A 22,932-nucleotide genomic window follows, 5' to 3' on the forward strand; every position below is an offset into this window, starting at 1 on the left:
GTACTGCTGACTTTAAAAAGTTTGAGTACATTTTCAGAAATGTAACACTTTTTGTACATTTTGGGTCTACTGAAGAATAATTACCCATATGATAGACATCAGATTTCATAATCATATTTTGGCACTAAAGGGAATTTAGCAACTTTGCATCTAGCGGTCTGACACCATCCAAATCTTTAACTGGAAGAAGGTGCTCATATTCAGTGCAAACACACAGCATCTTTCAAGTTAAAAAATGCAAAGAATAGTTATCAAAGAAAATGAATAAAATCCATAGCGAGATAATATTTTAGAAAATGATTGAAGTTTTAACCCAAGAAAGGACTCTTAGAGTGTCTTATAGCTTAGAATAAGAACATGTCAATCACGATTAAGCTTCTGGAATCGGAATCCCTTTGAAATGCAGCTGTTTCTTCTTTAATTGTGGCAGCGGACTCTGAAGAAAAGAAAGGTCCAGCCTTAAAGATGAGTAAGGAATACAAAATAGCTCAGGATTAGTTGTGGAGTTCAAAGGTCGCTAATTACACTAAGGAGTTCCCAGACACAGAGAAAACATTAAACAGGTCACCTACCAAACGGGAAACAGACTTTGTCTTCAGAAATTATCCTGAAGTGACAGGTTTCTAGACAAAATCAAAGCATCATAGTGTGCCCAGCTGATATCAACAGGATGAAAACATGAGTTAGTTTTAGTTCTGTAGTGCTATGTTAGAATGGAATGGCAACAGATGGCATCAGGTTCCCCATTGTCCCTACACTTTTCCAGTACTTCTTAGATTTTCCTCAGGTTTCTAGAAATGTCAGATCAAAGATTCATTGGTTTTTCTGAATGCTTATAAAGTTTTGCCTAGGGGATTATTATACTGAATTTCAGCCTACTCACTAGATAAATGCCTCTTCCCTATTTTAGTGTACTTTGTTAAACACTTATACAATCAAGATGTACAAATGGCTCCATTAATATAAGTGAAATGTTAAGCTTTCCTTGAGTTTAAGAGAGATCAAAAAACTTAAAGGGAATGATTTTTTTCTTCTTTCAAAAGGAAAGTTTTTACTACTGATTATCTATGATTAACCTAGAATAACAAGCTAAAGTCCTGGTCTGGAAGTTACTCTATTTTCTTCATTACTTGGGATAATTTTGAACATAGAACATTATGCCATGATAATGCTTTGCAGAAAATGAGTTTACAATGAGTAGGATTGACCTTAATTTAAAAAAATTACATTTCAAATCCTAAATTTCTATGCAATCTCCTTTCAAACTATCATAGCTCTCTTTCAAGAAGTTAGCAGCTTTTTCTAAGCTTTTCCTTAAGAGACTCATAAAAAAAAGAAACCAAGATATAATTTAATTGAATATTAATCTGTAATGCGTTTTTTTTTTTTATAACTCTTCTAATTCTGTTCTGTAAAAAGAAACTTGACATGGAATAAGTTTTGAGGTTCTTGAGATTTCATCTTTTCTTGAATGGTCATTTAAAGTCCAACTTGACAATGAACTACTTTGAAAACAGAATGTGACAAATAATTGTAAAGACAGGTAGAGAATAAAGAGTATGACTGGATGGTTCCTGAAGAAACCCAGAGCATGCCAATAAGGAAGCAAGGGTGACAAATTTAAAGAAAATGTGCTACATGGAACTGAAATAAGATTTAAGTGATACTCTCTACGCATAAAATAGCTTTTGAATTTTTACCTGAATTCATTCATTAATGAATTATAAAAAAACAGTAAAAGACCAATATTATATCTAAATTTATCTTTAAAAATTTGGCTGCAGATATTTAGTAATCACAAAACACGGTGCTCATCTTCTGAAGGCATCCCACCCCTCTTAATATGCTTACTAAACAAAATGTTATTGTGGCAGATTAATAAACTTGCCTGAAAAGTAACTCCAGAACAGAGATAAACAAAATAGAATTATGCAGATTCTTTATTAGTCCGGAGGATAGTTCTGATTAAAAACAGGTTACTATTTTAACAATTTTCTTTCATTTTCATCAGCTGTTTTCTCAAGAGATTTACAAAGTTGTTTCTCATGTGGTCTCTGGTATTCTGTAACAACACATTGTACTAGCACTTAGCACTTAGGTTTGGAAGAGCAAATAGTTTTTTATCTTGCATGCCATCTACAATCCATTGGGAGTAGCTGCCTGCAGCTCTGCACTGAGGAGCCTGAGCCCATATCCAGGAAGGCTCAGTGGAGAAAGAGGGCTGTGACTGATTAGCCATGTCTGCCACAGGGGCAGGAAGAAACATGTATGGCAGGATAACCCAAGACTAGTCTAGAATAAGCTGAAAGTGAATCACTACATTTTATGCTCTGAAAACATACTTGAGCAAAATCAAAGGGTAATGAAATTGGATACATTAGTCTTTAAAATGTTCTTTCAAAGTAGATCAGACTAAAAACATTGAACAAGAGCATTTTGTAATTAAATCAATGATTTTCACTCATAGGTTATATGCATACATATTAAAAATAAAAGACTGTGATTTAATTTATGTTACTATTGTATAAATCCCATTTAAACATGAGACAATTACAGTAATAATGATCCATATGTTACTGGAGCAGGAGCTTTAGAATTCCAGATGTAATAGTCAGAAGAAATTAGTTTCCGGTCTAAAAAAAAAAATGATAAGATTATATTATCTTAAAAATTCAATGAGAAAGCAAAGTCATGATATTTAAAATTGTGGAACACAATTATTTCAAGGAAGGCAATACTTTGAGATATCCATTTCAATTCAATTTTTATCAAGGCATTATTATAACTTTCACCACTTTAAAAATATGGCTTCATTAAAGACATGAATAATTCATCTTTTAGCTTATATATGCCAAAATCCCTCAGGCCAAATCTGCTAATTTTTTTCTCACATCTTCCCTAAATTCTTTTTCTTACAGACCATTACTTCAGCTACAAAAACATTAAAAATAGTTTTATTGTTTCCCTTCTGTAACCTCTTCACCACAGTTCTGATTCTGATCTTGCTATTCTTTATGCATTCAAAGTTTCAGAGATGGAAATACACACCCAACTTCCTAGTAACGTTTTAAAAAGGTTGCTTCAGTGGTTTCTTATAGTTCTGATCAAATTTAAGGTTTCTGTTTTAAGAGCTTTGGACAAATGAAAACCTCTTTAAAGTTTTCTGATATGTAAAACTGAGATGATAATGCTCATTTGGAGCTAGACACGTGTAAGTTCTTATTCCATACATCTCTATTTATCCAATTCTGCCTTTTCTACCTTCCTCATAATGAAAAGGATAGAGGTAGGATGTATTACCTCATTGCCTTTTTTTTGTTGTTTGTTCAGTTTGAGAACCTAGTAACATTGAGAGGCAACACAGCATATTGGTTAAGTGGTCAGGGTCAAAGACAGACTGCCTGGATTTGAGTGCAGTTCTGCCATTTACTAGCTATGTGACCTTATTCTGTGTGTTCCGTCAGCATCCTCATCTGTAAAATGGAGATAACAACACTTACGTAGGGTGCTGTAAGGATTAATGAGTTAGCACACCTTACATACTCAGAACTGTGCCTGGCACATAGTAAGCAATAAACATCAGCTATTATTATTTAAATTAATATTATTAGCATTATTAAACTATTTTCAGAACTAAGTTGTATATTATGAATATAGATTTTATTGTCAAGATGATGGCAAAATACAGGTTTTTACATAGTTGCACGAAGTGATAGTTATGCTCTGAAACTAATAGAAGAAGGAAATAAAATATTGGTCATAATTATACATTTAAAGTGACCTCTTTCATTCATATATTAAGAAGCAGGTGAATTACTGAAACATCCCATTCTGTATTATAATCTCTGAAAATTACTACAATATGTTTAGTTAATATTAATAAGATACAATATTTTAAACATTATCTAAAGAGACAACATATTTCCCATAGACAACCTAAAATACTGGTCTGTTTGCATTTAGACAAAACTGCTGGTTTGTCCAAACTAACAACTGTATTGTGCCTTCATTAAAAAAAAAAAAAAAAAAAAAAGCATTATGAAGACTCTTCCATATACATCAATTTCTCTAAAAAGCAACCAAAAAATGATGTAGGAGAAAGCACAGGGATGTATGGAGGTAAAGAATATGGCTTATTCTGGTTATACTACATAGAATTTATTATTGCCATTCACAGGTAATTGCTTAGAATTCAGTAGTTCTGAGTTCTGTAATTCTTTAGAAACTTTAAAGTACGAAGTCTTGTCTTATCCTTCCTAGGGACCCTAACCCTTAGTTTAAGAAATACTTACCTAAATAGCTTTATTCCCCTTAATATATGAGGCAAAAATGTTGCTGCTTATGTTTAGCTAACTCTACCTCATTCTAGCTACTTTTTTATTCTATGCCACATATCTATATTTGATCTGAATTAATAATTTTGAATTCATCTACAAATTGCTCTGTTTCCCCTCCATATATTTCCATTTGTACTATGTGTGTATGCATGTGTACACACACACACACACACACACACATATTTCTCTTGCCCTCCTTTTGGTAAAACAGGATACTAAATAATGCTCATTGACTACAACATTTGCTAAAAATATTTAAAATTTTAAGTAATAATCATACTTAACATTTATTGAATCCATCCCACATGCTAAGCATTATGCTAAGTGCATGGTTGATATGATTTTATTTAAACCTCCTAACAACCCTGAGGTAAATACTACTACTAATTCCATTTTATATATGAGGAAACTAAATAAGAAGTTCACTAACTTGCCCAAGAGTAAAAGGGTAAATTATAAGCAGAGCAAAGCAAATCCAACTTTAGACTAGAGCCCACCTCTATGTCAATCCTTGCTCATCCAGACCACTTTACAAATAGGAGAAGGCAGAGGGCAATGTACATAAACTGTTACACGGGATGGATTAGGCCAGAATTCTTATAAATCGGTATTATTCTCTGATCTTTTTCTGTCACATTTTAATTTTATCTTAGTTAATAATAACATAACACCACTTTAATTACCTTAAGTTAGTTTGAATCTGTACAACTTACATGTACTTATTTTTGGTTTTCCTGATGCAAAAACTTGAACTGAATGCTGATCCGCATAACACCCAGTGAGTGTGTAATCTAAGATCCTAAAATGAAGCTAGAACAAGAAGAGAAATGTACCAAATTAAGGTGATTATTTGGTAAAAATGATGCTCACATTTTTTTCCCTTGACACAAGTTTAGGAATTTATTTCAGAGTTCACAAAATAAAAATCACAAATAATACTGTGTGTGTGTGCGTGAGAGTGCACATATTCACACATATACACTCACCTTTCCCTTTTGCATTAGGGCCATTTCTTTGTAAGGCTGCCATTATGAAGTGCTTAACACGTACCAGGCCCTTCACTAATATAAACTCTTATCTGCACTGCAAGTTATCCCTATTTTACAAATGAGGGAACTGAGGTTCAGAGATGGAAACACTTAGCATCCCAGTAGGTAAGCAGTAGAGCTGGCATTTGAACTCAGACCTGACTGACTACAAAAGCTGGTGCTCCTTCCCCTATGGTGTTTGGTGTTCTGTATGTTCTCTCCTATCTCTAAGGCTATGTGGTTGTGATAGATTTCAGATCGTTAATTCTTTTATACACCTTTTAGCAGAACACAATAAAGTAATTACTGGAACAGAAACACCAGTTTATCTGGTGTTTGGAGGGAATGAAACGCTCTACTTAATTTTTCAGAAAACTAAAATTTAACTTTTACATAACTAACCTTTCTAAAATGTAATGAATGAATGTAATGAATGAATGTAAGTTCCTGGATTTAACGGATAATGTGGTGATATCAGTATAAATGCCAATTAATATATTGGGCTATAATAGAGAGGGCCATTAGTACCTTCTCTGAAGGCATAGTGCTCGGCTGTCTCTGAGCCACAGTGATATTCACATGAACCATGAAAGGTCTATTCTTACAGAACTCCTGTCTCCTTTTGCTGTGATTCTCATCTTTGCTGCTAAAAGCTTTTGATTTGGCAATATCCTGATAGCTCTTCTATACTTTTCTTCCTTCTCCCTTCCCTGCAAATTTCTCTCTTTTCCTGTCTTTCTCCTTTTGATTGCCAAACTAACTGATCATAGGCATAGATGTAATTTTCAGATCTTCTGAGCAATTTTTTTCCTATTGCAACTCAAATTATCTAATAGTAAAGGGCTTTTGCTTGCTTGTTTGGTATAATTCTGGATGCTGGAAGTTATGACAAGGTTGATTTCCACACAACTAGATATTATGAAAATAAATGTATTCATTGAACACAAATACGTACTACATGTTTTTGATGTGACTATAACTGGTTAGGTAATGAAAATGAATAGAAGAGTCATAATCCCTACCTTTGAAAAACATACAGTATAGTAACATCTCACATTTTTTTCTGAAAAACATCTGGAAGAGGGAATTTCTATAATAATCATTGAAACAAAGCTCATGGACATAGTTGAAGCCAATACAGAAGAAATGAATATCACTAGTGTACTTCTGACTTCACTACCATTTCCCCTAGTTGCTTTTACATACAGATTTCAATCTCTCTTTGATTTCTTTGATACTACTCTATTTAGGTTTTCCTGCTACCTTTCTGATCACATTTTCGCTTTCCCTCATTGATCCTTTTGAACCTTCCTCCTATTTTCTCTTATCTTTTTCTGACCTTATTCATTTCTACTGCCTCAACTATTTCTTCTCCATGGATAACTCCTAGATCCTAAGAACAGTTGAGCTTTCTCTTGAGAATCAAGCTTTAGGTTTTTAGCCACCTACTGGACACCTATACTGGGGTAAGTTGCTATTACCAGCAACATACGTGATATGAAGCCCACTCCCTCCCAACTTTCTCCACATTTCTTCTAAGATACAGAACTTTCTTCTAAGTATGTTCATCCATTCATCAAATATTTATGTGCTAGGTACTGAACTAGATGTTGGGAATAAAACAGTGAATGAATGAGATTCACACAGTCTTTGCCCTCCTGGAGCTTCAAGTCTGGTTTAAGTCACAATTTTTTAATGATATCATCTTTGACTTAAAACTATTTCTTATCTTTCTACTTAATTAGTGAGATTAAAGGCTATACCTTTATCACAGCTCTATTCCTTTTCCTCCCTTCCTTTCTCTTTCTGTGACACTACACTAGTTCAGCATTATTAACTTATTACCTTTCATCTGGAATACTAATATAGCTAAAAAATAGTTCCTTTGTCTCTAGTTTTTTTCTTCACTCACCTTCCTCACATCCATTTCAGATTGATCCTCATAAAGTATCGCTTTCTGAAGGACCACTCCCGTACTCAAAAAAAGTATAACATTTTCTAACAAAGCAATGAAAGCCAGATTCAAATCCTCTACAATCCAGACCTAAATCACTTATTCAGACTTTTGTGTGACTACTGTTTCTAGCACTGGTTCCTAAACATGCCTTGTTATCCTTCATTCCTGTGATTAAGTCATTTCTTCACCCATACAAAACGAGAGTCAATCTTCAAGGCTTCGTATCGATGCTTACCTGAGCCTCAGAGTTTTGCCTGAACTCCATCTCTACTACAAAGCTTTCCTTGACCACTTTGGTTGGAAGTGCTCAGTCTTTTTTTTGAAAGACCAAAAGCAGTTAGTCCTGATCAGTTACTGACACGCATCATTGAAAAATCCCTAGAGGGCAAAGACTACATCTTACATTCTTTGTATACAAATCTCAAATGTGATATCTAAGAGCTGGGTAGAACTAGGTTAAGTTGAGGTATTTAGGTTTTACATAATTCTTTCACCTTAAAAATTTTAAAGTCTTAAGTGAAATAGAAAGTGATTACTAAACAAAAAGAATCTTACTAAAATCTAACAGAGGACTTAGACAAAAAGAACAGAACTCCAAAAAAAAAAAGTTAGGAAACAGTAAAAATCAATTAGATATATGCAATTTGGAACAAAAGGAAAGGTTTCTAATGTAGTGAGCCATATAAATATATTTACCTTTAAATATGCTGTACCTCCAATGCAAATCTGGTCAAATGGCTGCTTTTCATGGCTCTTGGCTCCAAAAGTTACAGTTCCAGAAAGACTAATTTCCATTGATTTTGGGAACTTCTGTCCTAAAAACAGAAATACATCAATCAACTATTATAAATTAAATAGATTCTACAGCAAATGAATGAAAAAAAAATAAACAAAACCTAGTTTACCAATAATCCAGATCAATAAGCTTTTCTCTCGAAATACTTCAAGCTGGCCAAAACTAACTTTGTATTCCACATGTGTGACTGGACCTCTTTAAAAAAGAAATGGACAAAATGGAAAGAAAAAAATAATCATAGATATAACAGTTTTAAGAGATGTAAGTCAAATCTTGCTACTGTTACTTAATACAAGGACAACATAAAAGCAGATATGTATTCAAGTTTGCAGAATACAGTAGAATAAATAATGAATATTATATCTCAGAAAACACAGAAACACAATAAACATTTTTTGGTGATGCTATACATTTCATTATTAATTCTAAAGATAACTACAAAGTCATGCAGAATGTATTAATACAGGCACATAGATTGACGTAACATTAAAACTGTGATTTTACTATATATTTATGTATCCTTTGAAAAGAACTATTCTGTAGGACAAACTTAAAAGTAGAACTGATAAGGAAGTAATCTTATGATATTAATTCACCAGGTTTTCTAGTTGGGCTTGATCTGTACATTGAGTACAGAGAAATTGCTAGAAATAAAGCCAGTAGTAAAATAAACCCTGAAGAAGCTACACTGGCTGAAGTTTATAATTTACTAGCAAGTAGTTTAACCAGAAAAATGATGATATTTAAAAATAAAGAGATTATTTTTATGACAATGTTTTGGTTCAGAATCAGCATACGTTTGAATAACATAAAATTTTTAGATCTTAAAAATAAGGTAAAAACCAAGACAATTTATTATAGGGCAGTGGGACTGTACTAAAGAAGGCAGAGATCATGGCATTATGTTATTTTATTCCTACCTGTTGTAAAAAGGTATATGAGCTTCACAGAATTCAAAACTATTTTTCACACTTTCATGAAGTTTTAAATTAACTGTTATTTTTAGTTGTACTTCTTCCTCTTTTACCTGATAAAAACCCAAAATTGGTGGCACAGGGACCTGGAAACAAACATAAACACATTTTTATATAATTCTCAGGTTAATGGGTCTAAAATATCAGTGGTGATGGAGAAAAAAGCCTTGCAGTAATATAGTCATTACATACAGATATGACTTAAATGACTAATGGGTTACTCCAAGTTATTTTGATAATAGATAATGAAGCTACATTCCTTCTAAGGTCAGGGATTCTTGCATCTCTTTCTATTTCCAGAGATGAGAAAGGTGCCTTACAGAGGTGTGTGATACATTCTTTTTCCTACTCCTGCTCGTTCAGATTCCCTTCCTCCAGGTTCTCTATGACCTGCAACATAGAACATGCACTAGGCATACTGATCACTGACACCCGCCCACCGTTTCTGCTGCCCTGCTTGTATCTTGACTCCCCAACCCTCCCAGATCAGCAGTAGCTTAATGGGTCATCAATAACTGATTGAAGGGAAACAATCTGAATCTTCTGGTAAATAACTCATGAAAAGTTCTTGTTTGGACCAAAAGTATGGATGATTTGCTTACAACAGAATTCATAAATATAAGATTAGCAAAGTCCCGACTTCTCCAAGGTTGTTTACCTGAGAAGTGTAGTAGCATAAGTTGAATGACTCTAAAGGTGGAGTGAGTGGAAATTTGTAAGGCCCACTAAATGCAGAATCATCCGCTGCATCAATGCTACTAGAAGTCAGAACGGCAGAGTCGAGAGATGTCACACAAGGATGAACCAGAATATCCTGAAGTGGAGATCCATTGGTGGGGAGACTCAAGCTGATGGTAACATTTGGCATACTTCCTTCTAAATCACACTGCAACACAAACAAACAGATATTACCAAGATCCTTGAAGCATACATCTTCTGAATGAGGCCTTTCTTAATTTATCTGAGTCACTTTCCACAACTTAATTCACTTTTCTCTCAAGGTATTATTCTCATTGCTTTCTGTGTTCTGGTTAATGATTCTATCATGCTCTCAGACACCCAAGCCAGAGACCAGGAGAGCCTTCCTAGAGCCCTCTGCTTACATTTAAAACCCTTAAAAAGCTACTTTTCTTCATTCCTGTTACACTGGTACAGGCCCTTACAATTTCTTTTTTTTTTTTTTTAATTTATTATTTATTTATTATTTTTATTTTTGGCTGTGTTGGGTCTTCGTTTCTGTGCGAGGGCTTTCTCCAGTTGCGGCAAGTGGGGGCCACTCTTCATCGCGGCGCGCGGGCCTCTCACTATCGCGGCCTCTCTTGTTGCGGAGCACAGGCTCCAGACGCGCAGGCTCAGTAGTTGTGGCTCACGGGCCCAGTTGCTCCGCGGCATGTGGGATCTTCCCAGACCAGGGCTCGAACCCGTGTCCCCTGCATTGGCAGGCAGATTCTCAACCACTGAGCCACCAGGGAAGCCCCCCTTACAATTTCTGTCATAGCCCTCTAAGTGTATCTAGACTCGCTTTCCTCTAATCAATCCATCCTTCATCAATGCCAGAGCTATCTTAATAAAACATAATTCTAATTATATCATATCCATGTCAAAACCTCTCAATAGTTCCCCCTCAGTTTTGTATTACTTTTAAAGCCTTTTGCTGTTTGGGTCCCATCTACCTCTTTAATCGTTTTCTACCCTGCAAGTAATGCTGGAGACACATTGGGGACTGTCAGAGGATCAGAGACTTATTCTCCCAGCTCCTCCTATACGTGAGTAAGCCCTCATTCCTATACTAAACACCTTTACTCCCATAAATCTGTAGTGGCTCTTTTTCTGACCCAGCCAGACTGATACACCTTACTTGTGTGTGTGCTGGGGGGGCGGTGGGCAGTCAGGCTCTTCCTTTATAACTCAAACTTGACATTTACCTCTATTAAAGCACCCAATTACAACTGTCCAATTGAGGCATATAAGGCTTACTGACAAGTTTTGTTTGGCTAGACTTGTACAATATTTTAAGAGTTGGTGGAACTCAGTAGGTATAATGCTTAGCTCCAAATGCAAGCAGCTAGTTCCACTATCATATACATAGTCTGCATTATGCATTAACTGCCCACCCTCTAGAGGTGAGAGCAAACGTCTGTGTCCGTTTGTTTCCTTCTTTAAGCTTTAAGTTTTTGAAAGCAAGAATTATTATATTTTTCTTTGTATCTCTAGTGCCCAGTACATTGCTAAGTATAAGAGATACTCCAAGGACTTCCCTGGTGGCGCAGTGGTTAAGAATCCGCCTGCCAATGCAGGGGACACGAGTTCGAGCCCTGGTCCGGGAAGGACCCACATGCCGCGGAGCAACTAAGCCCATGCGCCACAACTACTGAGCCTGCGCTCTAGAGCTCGTGAGACACAACTACTGAAGCCCACATGCCACAACTACTGAAGCCCGCACGCCTAGGGCCCGGGCTCCACAACAAGAGAAGCCACTGCGATGAGAAGCCCGCGCGCCGCAACAAGAAGCCCGCGCACCGCAACAAGAAGCCCGCGCACCGCAACGAAGAGTAGGCCCCGCCCTCTGCAACAAGAGAAAGCCCATGTGCAGCAACAAAGAGCCAACGCAGCCAGAGATACTCCAATAATGTTTGCTGAATGGATATCTTTTTATAATTACGAACCGTACCTTTGGTTCGCAATTTTAATAGGAAACGTTTCATTTTTTTATCTACCACTTGACATATGTGTGAATTCATGAATATATCTGCTGTATAATGCAAGCATTTAGAGAGCAGGCAGGCATTATGAACAGTACCATGTATAATTAGTGACTTATAAAAGTCTTTCAGTGATAGTTAGAATAACATCAATCCCATTTGATAATAAAAATGCCAAATTACTATGAAACTTAAGAACATTTTAGTATTTTCAACTTTAAATCATCTGCTACTTCACTCTCTATATGTGGATAGCAAGAATTAAAGAAAAAAGTTTTACTTTTTGGCAGATATTTATGGAGATAATATATGAACAAATATTAGTAGCAAATAGTATCAAAATTTTTAAATATTCTGTTTATACTTATTAAATTATTCTCTAACACTCTAACATAAATAAAGGAATCAGGGAAACAGCAACCATTATGGAAATAACCAACAAATTATCTGCTATCTAGGCAGCTGAATTACCAGAGCACTAGCCATTCACTACGGGATGAGGACATCCATTCTAGAAGAACTCTGTATACTACCCTTTAAACCAATCTGGCATATATATATCTGGACTTTTAATTAGGAATTATAAAAACAGAAGGGACCTAGGTACTTATCTAATTTTAAAAATGAGAAAAGATTGAAAAAATTGTGTAACTCTTCCAAAGAGACAGAAATTAGTGGTGGAATGAGGACTAGAACTTCAGTCCACTGGCTTTTGGTTCACCAGGTTTCCTACTAGGATTGAGATAAAATGAAGGTAAGTATTTCCATTTACAATAGGCTTCACAATAAAACTCCTTTAAATACTTAAAAAATGGTTTGGCTAACAGTTATACTATTTACATACAACCCTAAAGAAACATTTAGTTCATGAGTTTCAGTACACCCTCACTATTTTTATTTTTAGAAAAAAGTTTTTTAAAGATGAAAGTTTCCCATCATGATCATTTGTATCAGATCAAGAATAGGAGCCAATCTAAAATTCCCAGAAGCAATAAACTAGGGTCAGCCTATCAATGAGCTATTTAAATAGCATAATATTAATTAGTATTAAATTATATATAACATATTCCCTGTTCATTACTACAGAATGAAAAACAGAGACGGTGAATTTTCCTACTTATATTTTACAGAACTTACAAGAAACGTAGATTCAACAGCTTTAAGAGGTATGAATGACATAATCCGTGAACACCTTAATTTTGGAAACATTTATGATAATTATTTCTATTAAAATTAATAACTGGAATGTATTTTTGATCAAAATAGAAGTGAGTTTAAAGCAGGCACATAAATTTTTAGGTCATGTTAAGGTTAAAAAGGAAAAAAAAGACCCAATTTGTCTGCCAGGACTCTTCTAATTCTCTGTTCTTGAAATCTACTTTTATATATTGGATTTGCACTTAACTACTCAACTTTAATATGATATATAAAAAGTTTATATCAATAAGTGCAGAGAATAAAGGAAGATAACAGAAAAACAAAGACACCTGAGAATATTAATATGCACTTGTAGACATTCTCTTGGAGGGGCTCTATTTTTGATCATTATTGAATGTGGCACTGATCACTGCTAACTGTATTGTTATTTTCATTGCCTTTTCCTATTACCTAACCTTAAACCACAGAACCCTATATTAACCTAGTGACTTGTTTAAATAAAACATGAGCCCTTGAAAATGGCTTCAGATATTAAGTCAGAGATTTGTCAATTTCACCCCCCTCTAGGAAAAATGGAAAATAGCTATGGTGACTTTAAAATATTTTCACAAATTCTTTGACACTACTCTTTTCAAAAGATGGAGCCTAATCCCACTCCCCTTGAACGTGGACCAGACAAAGTGACCTGCTTCTGATGAACAGAAAGTGGTAGAAGTGATACTATGTGACCTTTCAGCCTAGGTAATAAAAAGAATAGCTTTCACTTGTGCCTCATGTGGCTGTCTGTCTGTATGATCATTTGATCAAAGGGAAGGCAGTCACCAAGTTGTGAGGACGTTCTTAAGCAGCCTGTTGAGAAGTCCACATGGAAAGGAACTGAGGTCTCCTACCAATAATCAGCACCAACTTGCCAGCCATGTGACTGAGTCACCTTGCAAGCAGAACTTCCAGCTCCAGTCATACCTTCAGGTGACTATAGCCCCAGCTGAAATCTTGACTGTGACAGACTTCCACACTAGAAGTTCCCAGCTAAGTTGCTCTTGAAGTCCTGACCTACAGAAACTACGAGTATAATAAATGTTTATTGGTTGTGGTAACAGGTCAATTCATCACACAGCAATGCAGTTGACCCTTGAACAATGCGAGGGTTAGGGGCACTGACCCTCTGTTCAGTCAAAATCCATGTATAACTTTACAGTCAGCACTCTGTGTCCAAGGTTCTGCATCTGTGGATTTAACCAACTGTAGATTCAGCCAACTGCAGATACTATAGTACTGAATGCAGTACGTATTTAGTGAAAAAAAGCCACGTATAAGTAGACCCACGCAGTTCAAATCCGTATTGTTCAAGGGTCAAATGCATATAGCCAGTATAATTAGTAAGAAATGCAAAAAGATAACATTATAAAATTTCACGTGAACATAACATTTAATGACTGCTGTTTATAAGAATCAAGAATGTCACATTATGATGTAAAATAAAGTCAGCAAGTTTTACTTTTCTCCATAAATGTTAAGTGGTATGATAAAACAAGTACCAGGGAAAATCTCACCTTGCAAGTGACAACTCCAATGACTTGCCATGTATCTGCTATATCCTGTTTATCATATTGCATGGATTTTACCTTTTCAGTGATAGAAATAGAAACCTGTGGTTTTCCTTTGTATGTTCCAGCTTTCCAGGTTGGCTGTTTTTGTGGATGAGTAACAGAAGCAAAATTAATACTATCCAATGAATTTTGTAAGTTGGCATCTAACAAAGTGCCAAAGGGACAAGCCTGTAGAAGCAAGTCAGGCAACTGGCTCAATTTTGTATTTAGCTCACTGTCATTTTTTTGACTTGAGTAAAGAAAACCCTGTACCCCAAAAAGAAGTTCAAAGCCTTGTGAAATTCCACTAATGCTAATTAATGGTGGACGAGGGGATAAAGTTTGTTCAACCAGTGGAACACAAGCGTATATCATGCCATTCTTCAAGAAAGCAACAACTGGCCAGAGTTCTTCACCTCCTACTGGGAGTGCATAAATGGATGTTTTATTGATGTGTGAACAGCTATCACGACTCTCCGAAAAGTCCTTATCATCATCCAATAATCTCAGTTCGAAAAGCAGTGCTTTAAGGAAGGGACCATCTTCAGGAACAGGCACATAACTTGCTCCATTGAAGACTTTGGCTCTTTTTTCAACAGTTGGATACCGTCTGTATTAATGGAAACAAAAACATAATTAATTCCTGCAAGTAAAATAAAACTGAAGTTCAAAACCTAAAAACAAACACAAAACATAAGGCAAACACTAATAACAACAAAACACACAATAACAAATACACACACCAACACACAAAAACCACTACCAAAAAAATATTATATTACATGTTAAATTCTTACTAAAACAACTACCTGTTGTGTACTTGATATATCTCAAATGATAAAGTATCATTATCTATTATTTTAAAAAATTCAATTTAGTTAATTTTTTAAATGGGTAGAGTACCTGGTTCTAATTCAAAATCCTAGTCTTTGGCTGCTCAGATTCGCACTTAAGCAAGGCGTGTATACCTGTATACATTTTAGGCATCTATAAGGACTTATTTTTCTTTCTTATCTTTTTAAAAAAATTTTACTTTTTATTTCCTCCTTTCCTTTGTTTTTTAATCACAGGGAACATCTTTCTCCCCACTCAATCCTACCTCCAGGAGTAACCCCTGCCAAGGGTTTAGTGTTTCATCCTTCTAGAGGGTTTTCAACGCTTTTAAAGCATAAACATAAACACACTGTCATTTTTAAAAAACAGAATGATACATTTTGCAGTGAAACTTACTTTTTTCACTTTCCAAGTTAGGTCACATAAAGCTACAGCTGCACAGTATTCCATTGGGTTAAGGACCTGCAATCTATCTGGACCCCTATTGGTAGAAACATCACTTCTTTTGTTGTTACAGGTAAGGCTGCAAAGATTTTCTTGTCTTGTCTTTCCTTTCCCCTTCCTCTCTCTCCCTCCCTCCCCACTTTCTAATTGAGGTATAATTTAGACATAACATTATATCATTAGGTTGGTCAAAAAGTTCATTCATTTTTTTCCGTAAGGTGGCTCTAGTAGTGCTTAGTTGTCTTTAACTTCATTGGAAACAACTTTGTTAGACTGTATTGTGACAGCTGTCATATCAGTGTTCATTTAAAAAAAAATCAAAATTGGTGAATTTCTGTGTTGCCATTTTAATATTGAAAAAGAAAGAAAAAGCAACATTTTCAGCATACTATGCTTTATTATTTCAAGAAAGGTAAAAACACAATTAAAACGCAAAAAAAAAAGATTTGTGCAGTGTATGGAGAAGGTGCTGTGACTGACAGAACGCGTCAAAAGTGGTTTGCGAAGTTTCATGCTAGAGATTTCCTGCTGGACGATGCTCCACCATTGGGCAGACCAGTTGAAGTGGACAGCAATCAAATCGAGACATTAACTGAGAACAATCAACGTTAGAGCACACTGGAGACAGCAGACATACTCAAAATATCCAAATCAAGTGTTGAAAATCATTTGTACCAGCTTGATAATGTTAATCGCTTTGGTGTTTGGGTTCCACGTAAGTTAAGCAAAAAAAATCTTCTTGACCGTATTTCCGCGTGCGATTCTCTACTGAAACATATCGAAAACGTTCTGTATTTAAAACAAATTGTGATGGGTGATGAAAAGTGGATACTGTACAATAATGTGGAACGGAAGAGATCGTGGGGCAAGTGAAATGAACCACCACCAACCACACCAAAGGCCGGTCTTCATGCAAAGAAGGTGATGTTGTGTATAGCGGGATTGGAAGGGAGTCCTCTATTATGAGCTCCTTCCAGAAAACCAAACAATTAATTCCAACAAGTACTGCTCCCAATTAGGCCAACTGAAAGCAGCACTCGACAAAAAGCGTCCAGAATTAGCCAACAGAAAACGCATAATCTTCCATCAGGATAACGCAAGACCGCGTGTTTCTTTGATGACTAGGCAAAAACTGATACAGCTTGGCTGGGAAGTTCCGATTCATCCGCTGTATTCACCAGACATTTCCAGGATTTCCATTTATTTTGGTCTTTACAAAATTCTCTTAATGGAAAAAATTTAAATTCCCTGGAAGACTGTAAAAGGCACCTGGAACAGGTCTTTGCTCAAAAAGATAAAAAGTTTTGGGAAGATGGAATTATGAAGCTGCCTGAAAAATGGCAGAAGGTAGTGGAACAAAACAGTGAATAAATTGTTCAATAAAGTCCTTGGTGAAAATGAAAAATGTGTCTTTTATTTTTACTTAAAAACCGAAGGAACTTTTTGGCCAACCCATAGTTTCAGGTATGTAACATAATGATTTGATATTTGTATACATTGCAAAATGATCACCACAGTAAGTCTAGTTAACATCTGTCACCTTACATAGTTACAAAATTTTTTTTTTTGTGTGATGAAAACTTTTAAGACTTCCTGTCGGGGCTTCCTTGGTGGCACAGTGGTTAAGAACCTGCCTGCCAATACAGGGGACACAGATTTGAGCCCCGGTCTGGGAAGATCTCACATGCCGCGGAGCAACTAAGCCCATGCGCCACAACTACTGAGCCTGCGCTCTAGAGCCCGCGAGCCAGAACTACTGAGCCCACACGCCACAACTACTGAAGCCCACGCTCCTAGAGCCCGTGCTCCACAACAAGAGAAGCCACCACAACAAGAAGCCCGCACACCGCAATGAAGAGTAGCCACAATGAAGTGCGTGCAGCAACGAAGACCCAACACAGCCAAAAATAAATAAATTAAATAAATTAAAAAAAAGACTTCCGGTCTTAGCAACTTCCAAATATGCAATACAGTATAATTCAACTATAGTCACCATGCTGTACATTACATCCCTATGACTTATTTATTTTATAACTGAAAGAGTGTATCTTTTGACCCTCTTCATAAATTTCTCCCACCCCACCACAGGACTTTTTTTCTGATTCCATCTTAGTAGAGTAGGATGGAAAAAAGTGGTTCAATTTAATCCTCCACATTGTGGATTCACTAGTACCCTGAGTACACTTGGTACCCTGAGTCTTCTTGTCAACCCTTACAAAAACATGTAAGAGCATTTTAGTAATAGTGGTTTATCTCTATGGCCCTGGAAGATACTATGAGGTAACAAAAAGAATGAAATGAATAATCTTTCATGGTTTGCATGCTCTATCCTGAACACTAAGTTACTAATTCATTCTTTTTGGGGGGGAAACAGAAATTTACAAAAATGTTAAATCACATCTTCTTAAAAAAAAAAAGTACTTTCCCGATTCCTTATCTCAACACTCCAAAGTCCACAACAAAGTCATTTATTTGCTATTAACTTCTGTGTAAATTGCCTAACTTCTCTAAGTCTGTTTTCTTATTTGTAAAATAAAGGAGTGGCTAAAGAACATATAAGCAATTCTCATCAAGAATCAAGAACAGACCTAGCCAAATAATGTTTTTCTACTAATTCACTAATACTACTAATAAAATATTGGTGTTTATTAATAATTTTAAAAAAGAAAAATAAGAATGTATTCAAAGTTATCCATGTATTAGTGAACCTCACTCATTTACATTCTGATGCATTTTCTTGATTGAGGAAAGGGAAGAATTAGCTAGCCCTCCAGTAATGGCCTAGCAGGTGAATGCCACTTCTTTCTCTTAGTCTTTGGATAAGGATAGTTAAAAACTCTGGACTGAACTCTAGTCCAGACTATTATCCTCTAGAGGATAATTAAAGTTCTCTCTTTTTTTTTTTTTTTAAATTATTTATTTATTTATTTATGGCTGTGTTGGGTCTTCGTTTCAGTGCGAGGGCTTTCCCCAGTTGCGGCAAGCGGGGGCCACTCTTCATCGCGGTGCGCGGGCCTCTCACCATCGCGGCCTCTCTTGTTGCGGAGCACAGGCTCCAGACGCGCAGGCTCAGTAGTTGTGGCTCACGGGCCTAGTTGCTCCGCGGCATGTGGGATCTTCCCAGACCAGGGCTCGAACCCGTGTCCCCTGCATTGGCAGGCAGACTCTCAACCACTGCGCCACCAGGGAAGCCCCCTAAAGTTCTCTTAAGTGTAAGAATTTCACGATTGAAATTGTAAAAATAAGTTTATCTGGGACCTTATAGAATGTCTCAATATATGTTCAATAAATACCTTGTCAGATGACTCAACCTGTCATTTCAGAGTTATTCTAGGCCTTTTCTAAAACAGGACTTGAACTTTAAATGGCCCCGCAACTATAGGGAACAATACCAACCTAAGCTAGACTTAAGCTGGTACTGTTACTATCTATCCAGACAGCAAATCTCTAAACCAGAATCTAAATCAAGTTCTGTTGTGGGGAAAAAGTAGCTAGATAGAGGAAAGATCATCTGCATTCTTAAATCTTAAGTGATGGCCATTATCCTTTGGCAAATATGTGGATAACAGGGCAGTGCATATCTGTTTAGCTCTAACTCTGGCCCCAGGAGGTCAGAAAACAGAAAAAAAAATAAAACCTAACTAATTCATTCAATGATATAGGATAAATAAGTGACAGATGAATTATCTGAACCCAACTTGCTGCCTTCATAGAGATGTTGAAAAGTCCACCCAAGCAAAAAGAATTTTTCTTTTGAAATATTCTGAGCACAGTGGGAAAGAACTCTGAAAACAAGCACAACTTCTTCAAGAAACTTATTATTGTACACAGTACAAAAATTTTACCTCTATGAGATATTAAAATAAGCTACAAAGCCACAGATATAAATACACTATGGTATTGGCAAAGAACAAAGTTATAGAACTGAGACAGACCAATGTTTATATGGGAGACATAATAAACTACTATCAACAGCCCCAGAAATCAGTGAAGAAAATACACACTGTTTGGAAGATGATGTTAGGAAAACTGGGCCACAGCATAGAGAAAAACAAAATGAGATTCCTACTTAACGCCACATCCAAAGATGGACTACAGATGGATTAAAGGCCTAAATATAATAGAGAAAATGATAAAGTCAAGAGGAAATAATGTAGGAAGATATCTTTGGGAAATAAGGGTAGGGAAAGACTTCAACAAGTTCCCTCAAAGGCCTAACTACTTTGACTGCAACAAAACTAGGGATTTCTGTTTAACCAAGGGTAATGAAATTACCAATTGTCAATGAAATTGACAATGACAATAAGTTAAGATAAAATATCTATAATACCTAAAAATGACCTAGGACTAATATCAAGATTACGCAATGAACTCTTGCAAGTTAACAGGAAAAAACCAGCAACTCTTGAAGAAAAAAACAGACAAAGGATATATACAGGCAATTCACAGAAGAGGAAACCTAAAGGCCCTTGCTACACAGAGAAATGCAAACGAAAATAAGATATTCTTTACACCAATACTGGCAAAAAGTGGAGTAAGTGTTAGGAAAGAATAGAGATACTGCTGAGAGTGTAGACTGGTCAAAGTATTCTGAGGAGCTAATTACTTGGTAATATTTAGCCAAAATCAGTATAGATATGCCCCCATGTGACTGTCTGAGGTTATCTACTGCAGCACCGTTTTGATAGCTGAGTTGGGGGCAATCTGGGAGATCATCACCAGGGGAAGGGGAGATGTAAAACGTGGCAGATGTAAACCATGGAGTACTACAGAGCAAGTAGATGCAATGGCCTAGATCTGCACTATCCAGTACAGTAGCTGCTAGCCATACATGGCTATTTAAACTTAAAATGAAACAAAATTAAAAACTGAGTTCCTCAGTTACAATAACCACATTTCAAAAACTCAACAACTACATGTGGCCAGTAGCTGCAATATTAGACAGCATAGATTTAGAACATCTCCCATTTCCATCACTGAAGAAAATTCTATTGGACACTGCTGCCCTAGATGAACACAAAGTAACCTGGATGTTTCTGAAAAATAGTGCTGAGAAATCTGACAAACGTAAGAAAAGGGAATGACATCTATAGCACACTTAATCGTATAATTTGAAAAATACATATACAAACACACAAACAAAAGGATAACGATACCAAAGGGAATATATAAGTAAAGCAGGAGTACCTAGGATGGATGGACCAATAAGGCTGATGAACCATATTGAAGATTATTATTAACCTGCTGAGGTACAACAACAAGAACAACAAATGTAAGCCAGGTATCCCAGAGAAAATGGTAAACTCCAAGGCTCGATGCCTTCAGTAACAAAAATTGTTAAGGTAGGAAAGAGGGAATTTTTCATATCCACGTTGCCTACCACTTTTCACTTAAAATTACACTCATCTTTGTCAGCCTCAATCTGGATTCAGAGCTAGCTACTTCACTACAGAGCTTTTCTCAGGGAAGAATGAATGTTTGCAAGAAAGAACTGTCCACCACTGAGAACAAAAGGTGAAACAGATTACTCAATTGCCACCCATATTTTACAGTGAGTTACTGTATATTCCCTTCACAGAGCTACTTTGATAAAACGTGGCAAATTCTAAAAGTGGAAACAGATCAGCTCACACCATTTTTAAAAAGTGAATTCAATTTAATTTTTTGTACTTTTTCAATTTTCTTCAACAATTAGGAGCTTTAAAGTAAACTATCTGAGAACTTCTGGGAATGAAAAATAATTACAAGATGAAAGTAACAGCCTGATACTGCTCAGCAAAGACTTTCCATAAAAATGAGTTAAAATGTCCTTGAATGATTTTTATTAAAGTAGAAAAATGTGAAACATGTTTACTGCTCAGGAAGTTTCCTTTCTTTTCGTCATCTCCACATCAATCTTACGTAGGTGGAGTTACGATACAGTAACATTAATATGAGAAAATACATAATACTTAAAATGTGCCAGGCATCAACTCATTTAATTCTCACAACACTATGAGGTAGTATTATTACAATGTCCACTTAACAGATGAAACAAATGTTAAGAAACTTGCCCAGGTGTCGGACCAGGGATACACAGCATCACAAAACTACGCTACACCATCCATCTGTCCGATCCATCACGCCTGAGGATTTAGATTTGCGTTTACCTGGAGAATCTGACGGTGCCACAAAGTGGAGTTCCCGGTTCGTGGCTTATGAGCCACACTGCCCGCTGGGCCATGATAAGCCACTAAGGCATCAGCTCTTCTCTAAGGCGGCCACTGAAGAAGAGCGCAGACCGGCTTTCTCAGGCGTTTTCTTTTACCAGAAGCCCCGAGGCTCACGCATCTAGAGCCACCTTCTGCCCCACCACAGACAGGTCGGGCTCAGCAGAGAAGCTAACTCCTGTACTCCTATACTAAAACCTCCGAGTCCACGCTGGACAACACACGCCACAAAAACTTCTGTTAATCCGCACTTAAAACCTCCGGAAATCTATTTATCCCCACCAACCCTGCTACTTTCTTCCTCTCGAGTCCACTTCCGGGACGGTAGCCCGCAAGGATCACGGTTCCTCACTAGCCCGCGCGGGGAGCCTCTTCGCGGTTCGCCTGCTACTCTCCCCCTCGCCGGCCCCTCCCAACAGCCACCCGGGCGCGCGCAGCTCCACTTCCGGCGTACGAGGCGGTGACAATGGGAGCGGCGCGGGCGGCGCCGGGAGGCAGCTGACAGGCGTCTTCGGCTTTGCTTCATGGCCGCTTTCCCGCCCCGCCTGGGCTCTGTGGGCAGCGGGGCGGCCCGCGGCAGCCGGGAGCCGGAGCTGGCGAGCCGAGCGGAGACCTGTGCGCGGCGCCGCTGAGGCGCAGCATGTGAAGGAGAGACGGCATCCAGTGCGAGGCGAGCCTCTCAGCCGGCCGGGATGGCCACGACGGCCGAGCTCTTCGAGGTGGGTCCCCGCAGCTCTTCAGGGAGTGGCAGGCCCGGGGTGCAAGCAGCGAGGTGGGCGGGCAGAGGAGCGGGCGTTCGCGGCTTCGGGAGCAGCCCTGGGGAAGGAAGGTGGGAAGGGGTGGGGTGGTGGCTCCCGTGTCGGCGCGGGCGGAGCGTGAAAGGGGGAGGGGTGGCTTGGGGACC

The 22,932-nt window shown here is 37.2% G+C and overlaps 2 protein-coding genes across 3 annotated transcripts in view; one reads left to right on the forward strand and one right to left on the reverse strand.

Annotated features, from left to right (window-relative positions):
• Nucleotides 1-1,412: 1,412 nt before the first annotated feature.
• Nucleotides 1,413-22,871, reverse strand: AP5M1 (adaptor related protein complex 5 subunit mu 1). 2 transcript variants are annotated; one of them, XM_068544908.1, is made up of 8 exons: nt 21,969-22,870; nt 14,506-15,151; nt 9,751-9,978; nt 9,039-9,178; nt 8,228-8,313; nt 8,019-8,137; nt 5,051-5,147; nt 1,413-2,633 (listed from the first exon to the last, which is right to left on the reverse strand). In XM_068544908.1, the coding sequence occupies exons 1-8, from the start codon at nt 22,040-22,042 to the stop codon at nt 2,551-2,553; spliced, it is 1,473 nt and encodes a 490-aa protein (XP_068401009.1). In that variant the 5' UTR covers nt 22,043-22,870; the 3' UTR covers nt 1,413-2,550. The 2 variants fall into 2 exon arrangements, with proteins under 2 accessions (XP_068401009.1, XP_068401016.1); XM_068544915.1 differs by having other exon boundaries at nt 2,557-2,633; nt 5,021-5,147; nt 21,969-22,871.
• EXOC5 (exocyst complex component 5) overlaps nt 22,463-22,932 on the forward strand; it is a 53,553-nt gene continuing 53,083 nt past the window's right edge. Inside the window, exon 1 of the mRNA XM_068544894.1 lies at nt 22,463-22,747. Coding sequence (XP_068400995.1) covers nt 22,721-22,747 — 27 coding nt within the window. The 5' untranslated portion in view covers nt 22,463-22,720. The remainder of the gene's footprint in view (nt 22,748-22,932) is intronic.

The sequence above is a fragment of the Eschrichtius robustus genome, chromosome 1, assembly GCF_028021215.1.
Source record: "Eschrichtius robustus isolate mEscRob2 chromosome 1, mEscRob2.pri, whole genome shotgun sequence".
Lineage (NCBI taxonomy): Eukaryota > Metazoa > Chordata > Mammalia > Artiodactyla > Eschrichtiidae > Eschrichtius > Eschrichtius robustus.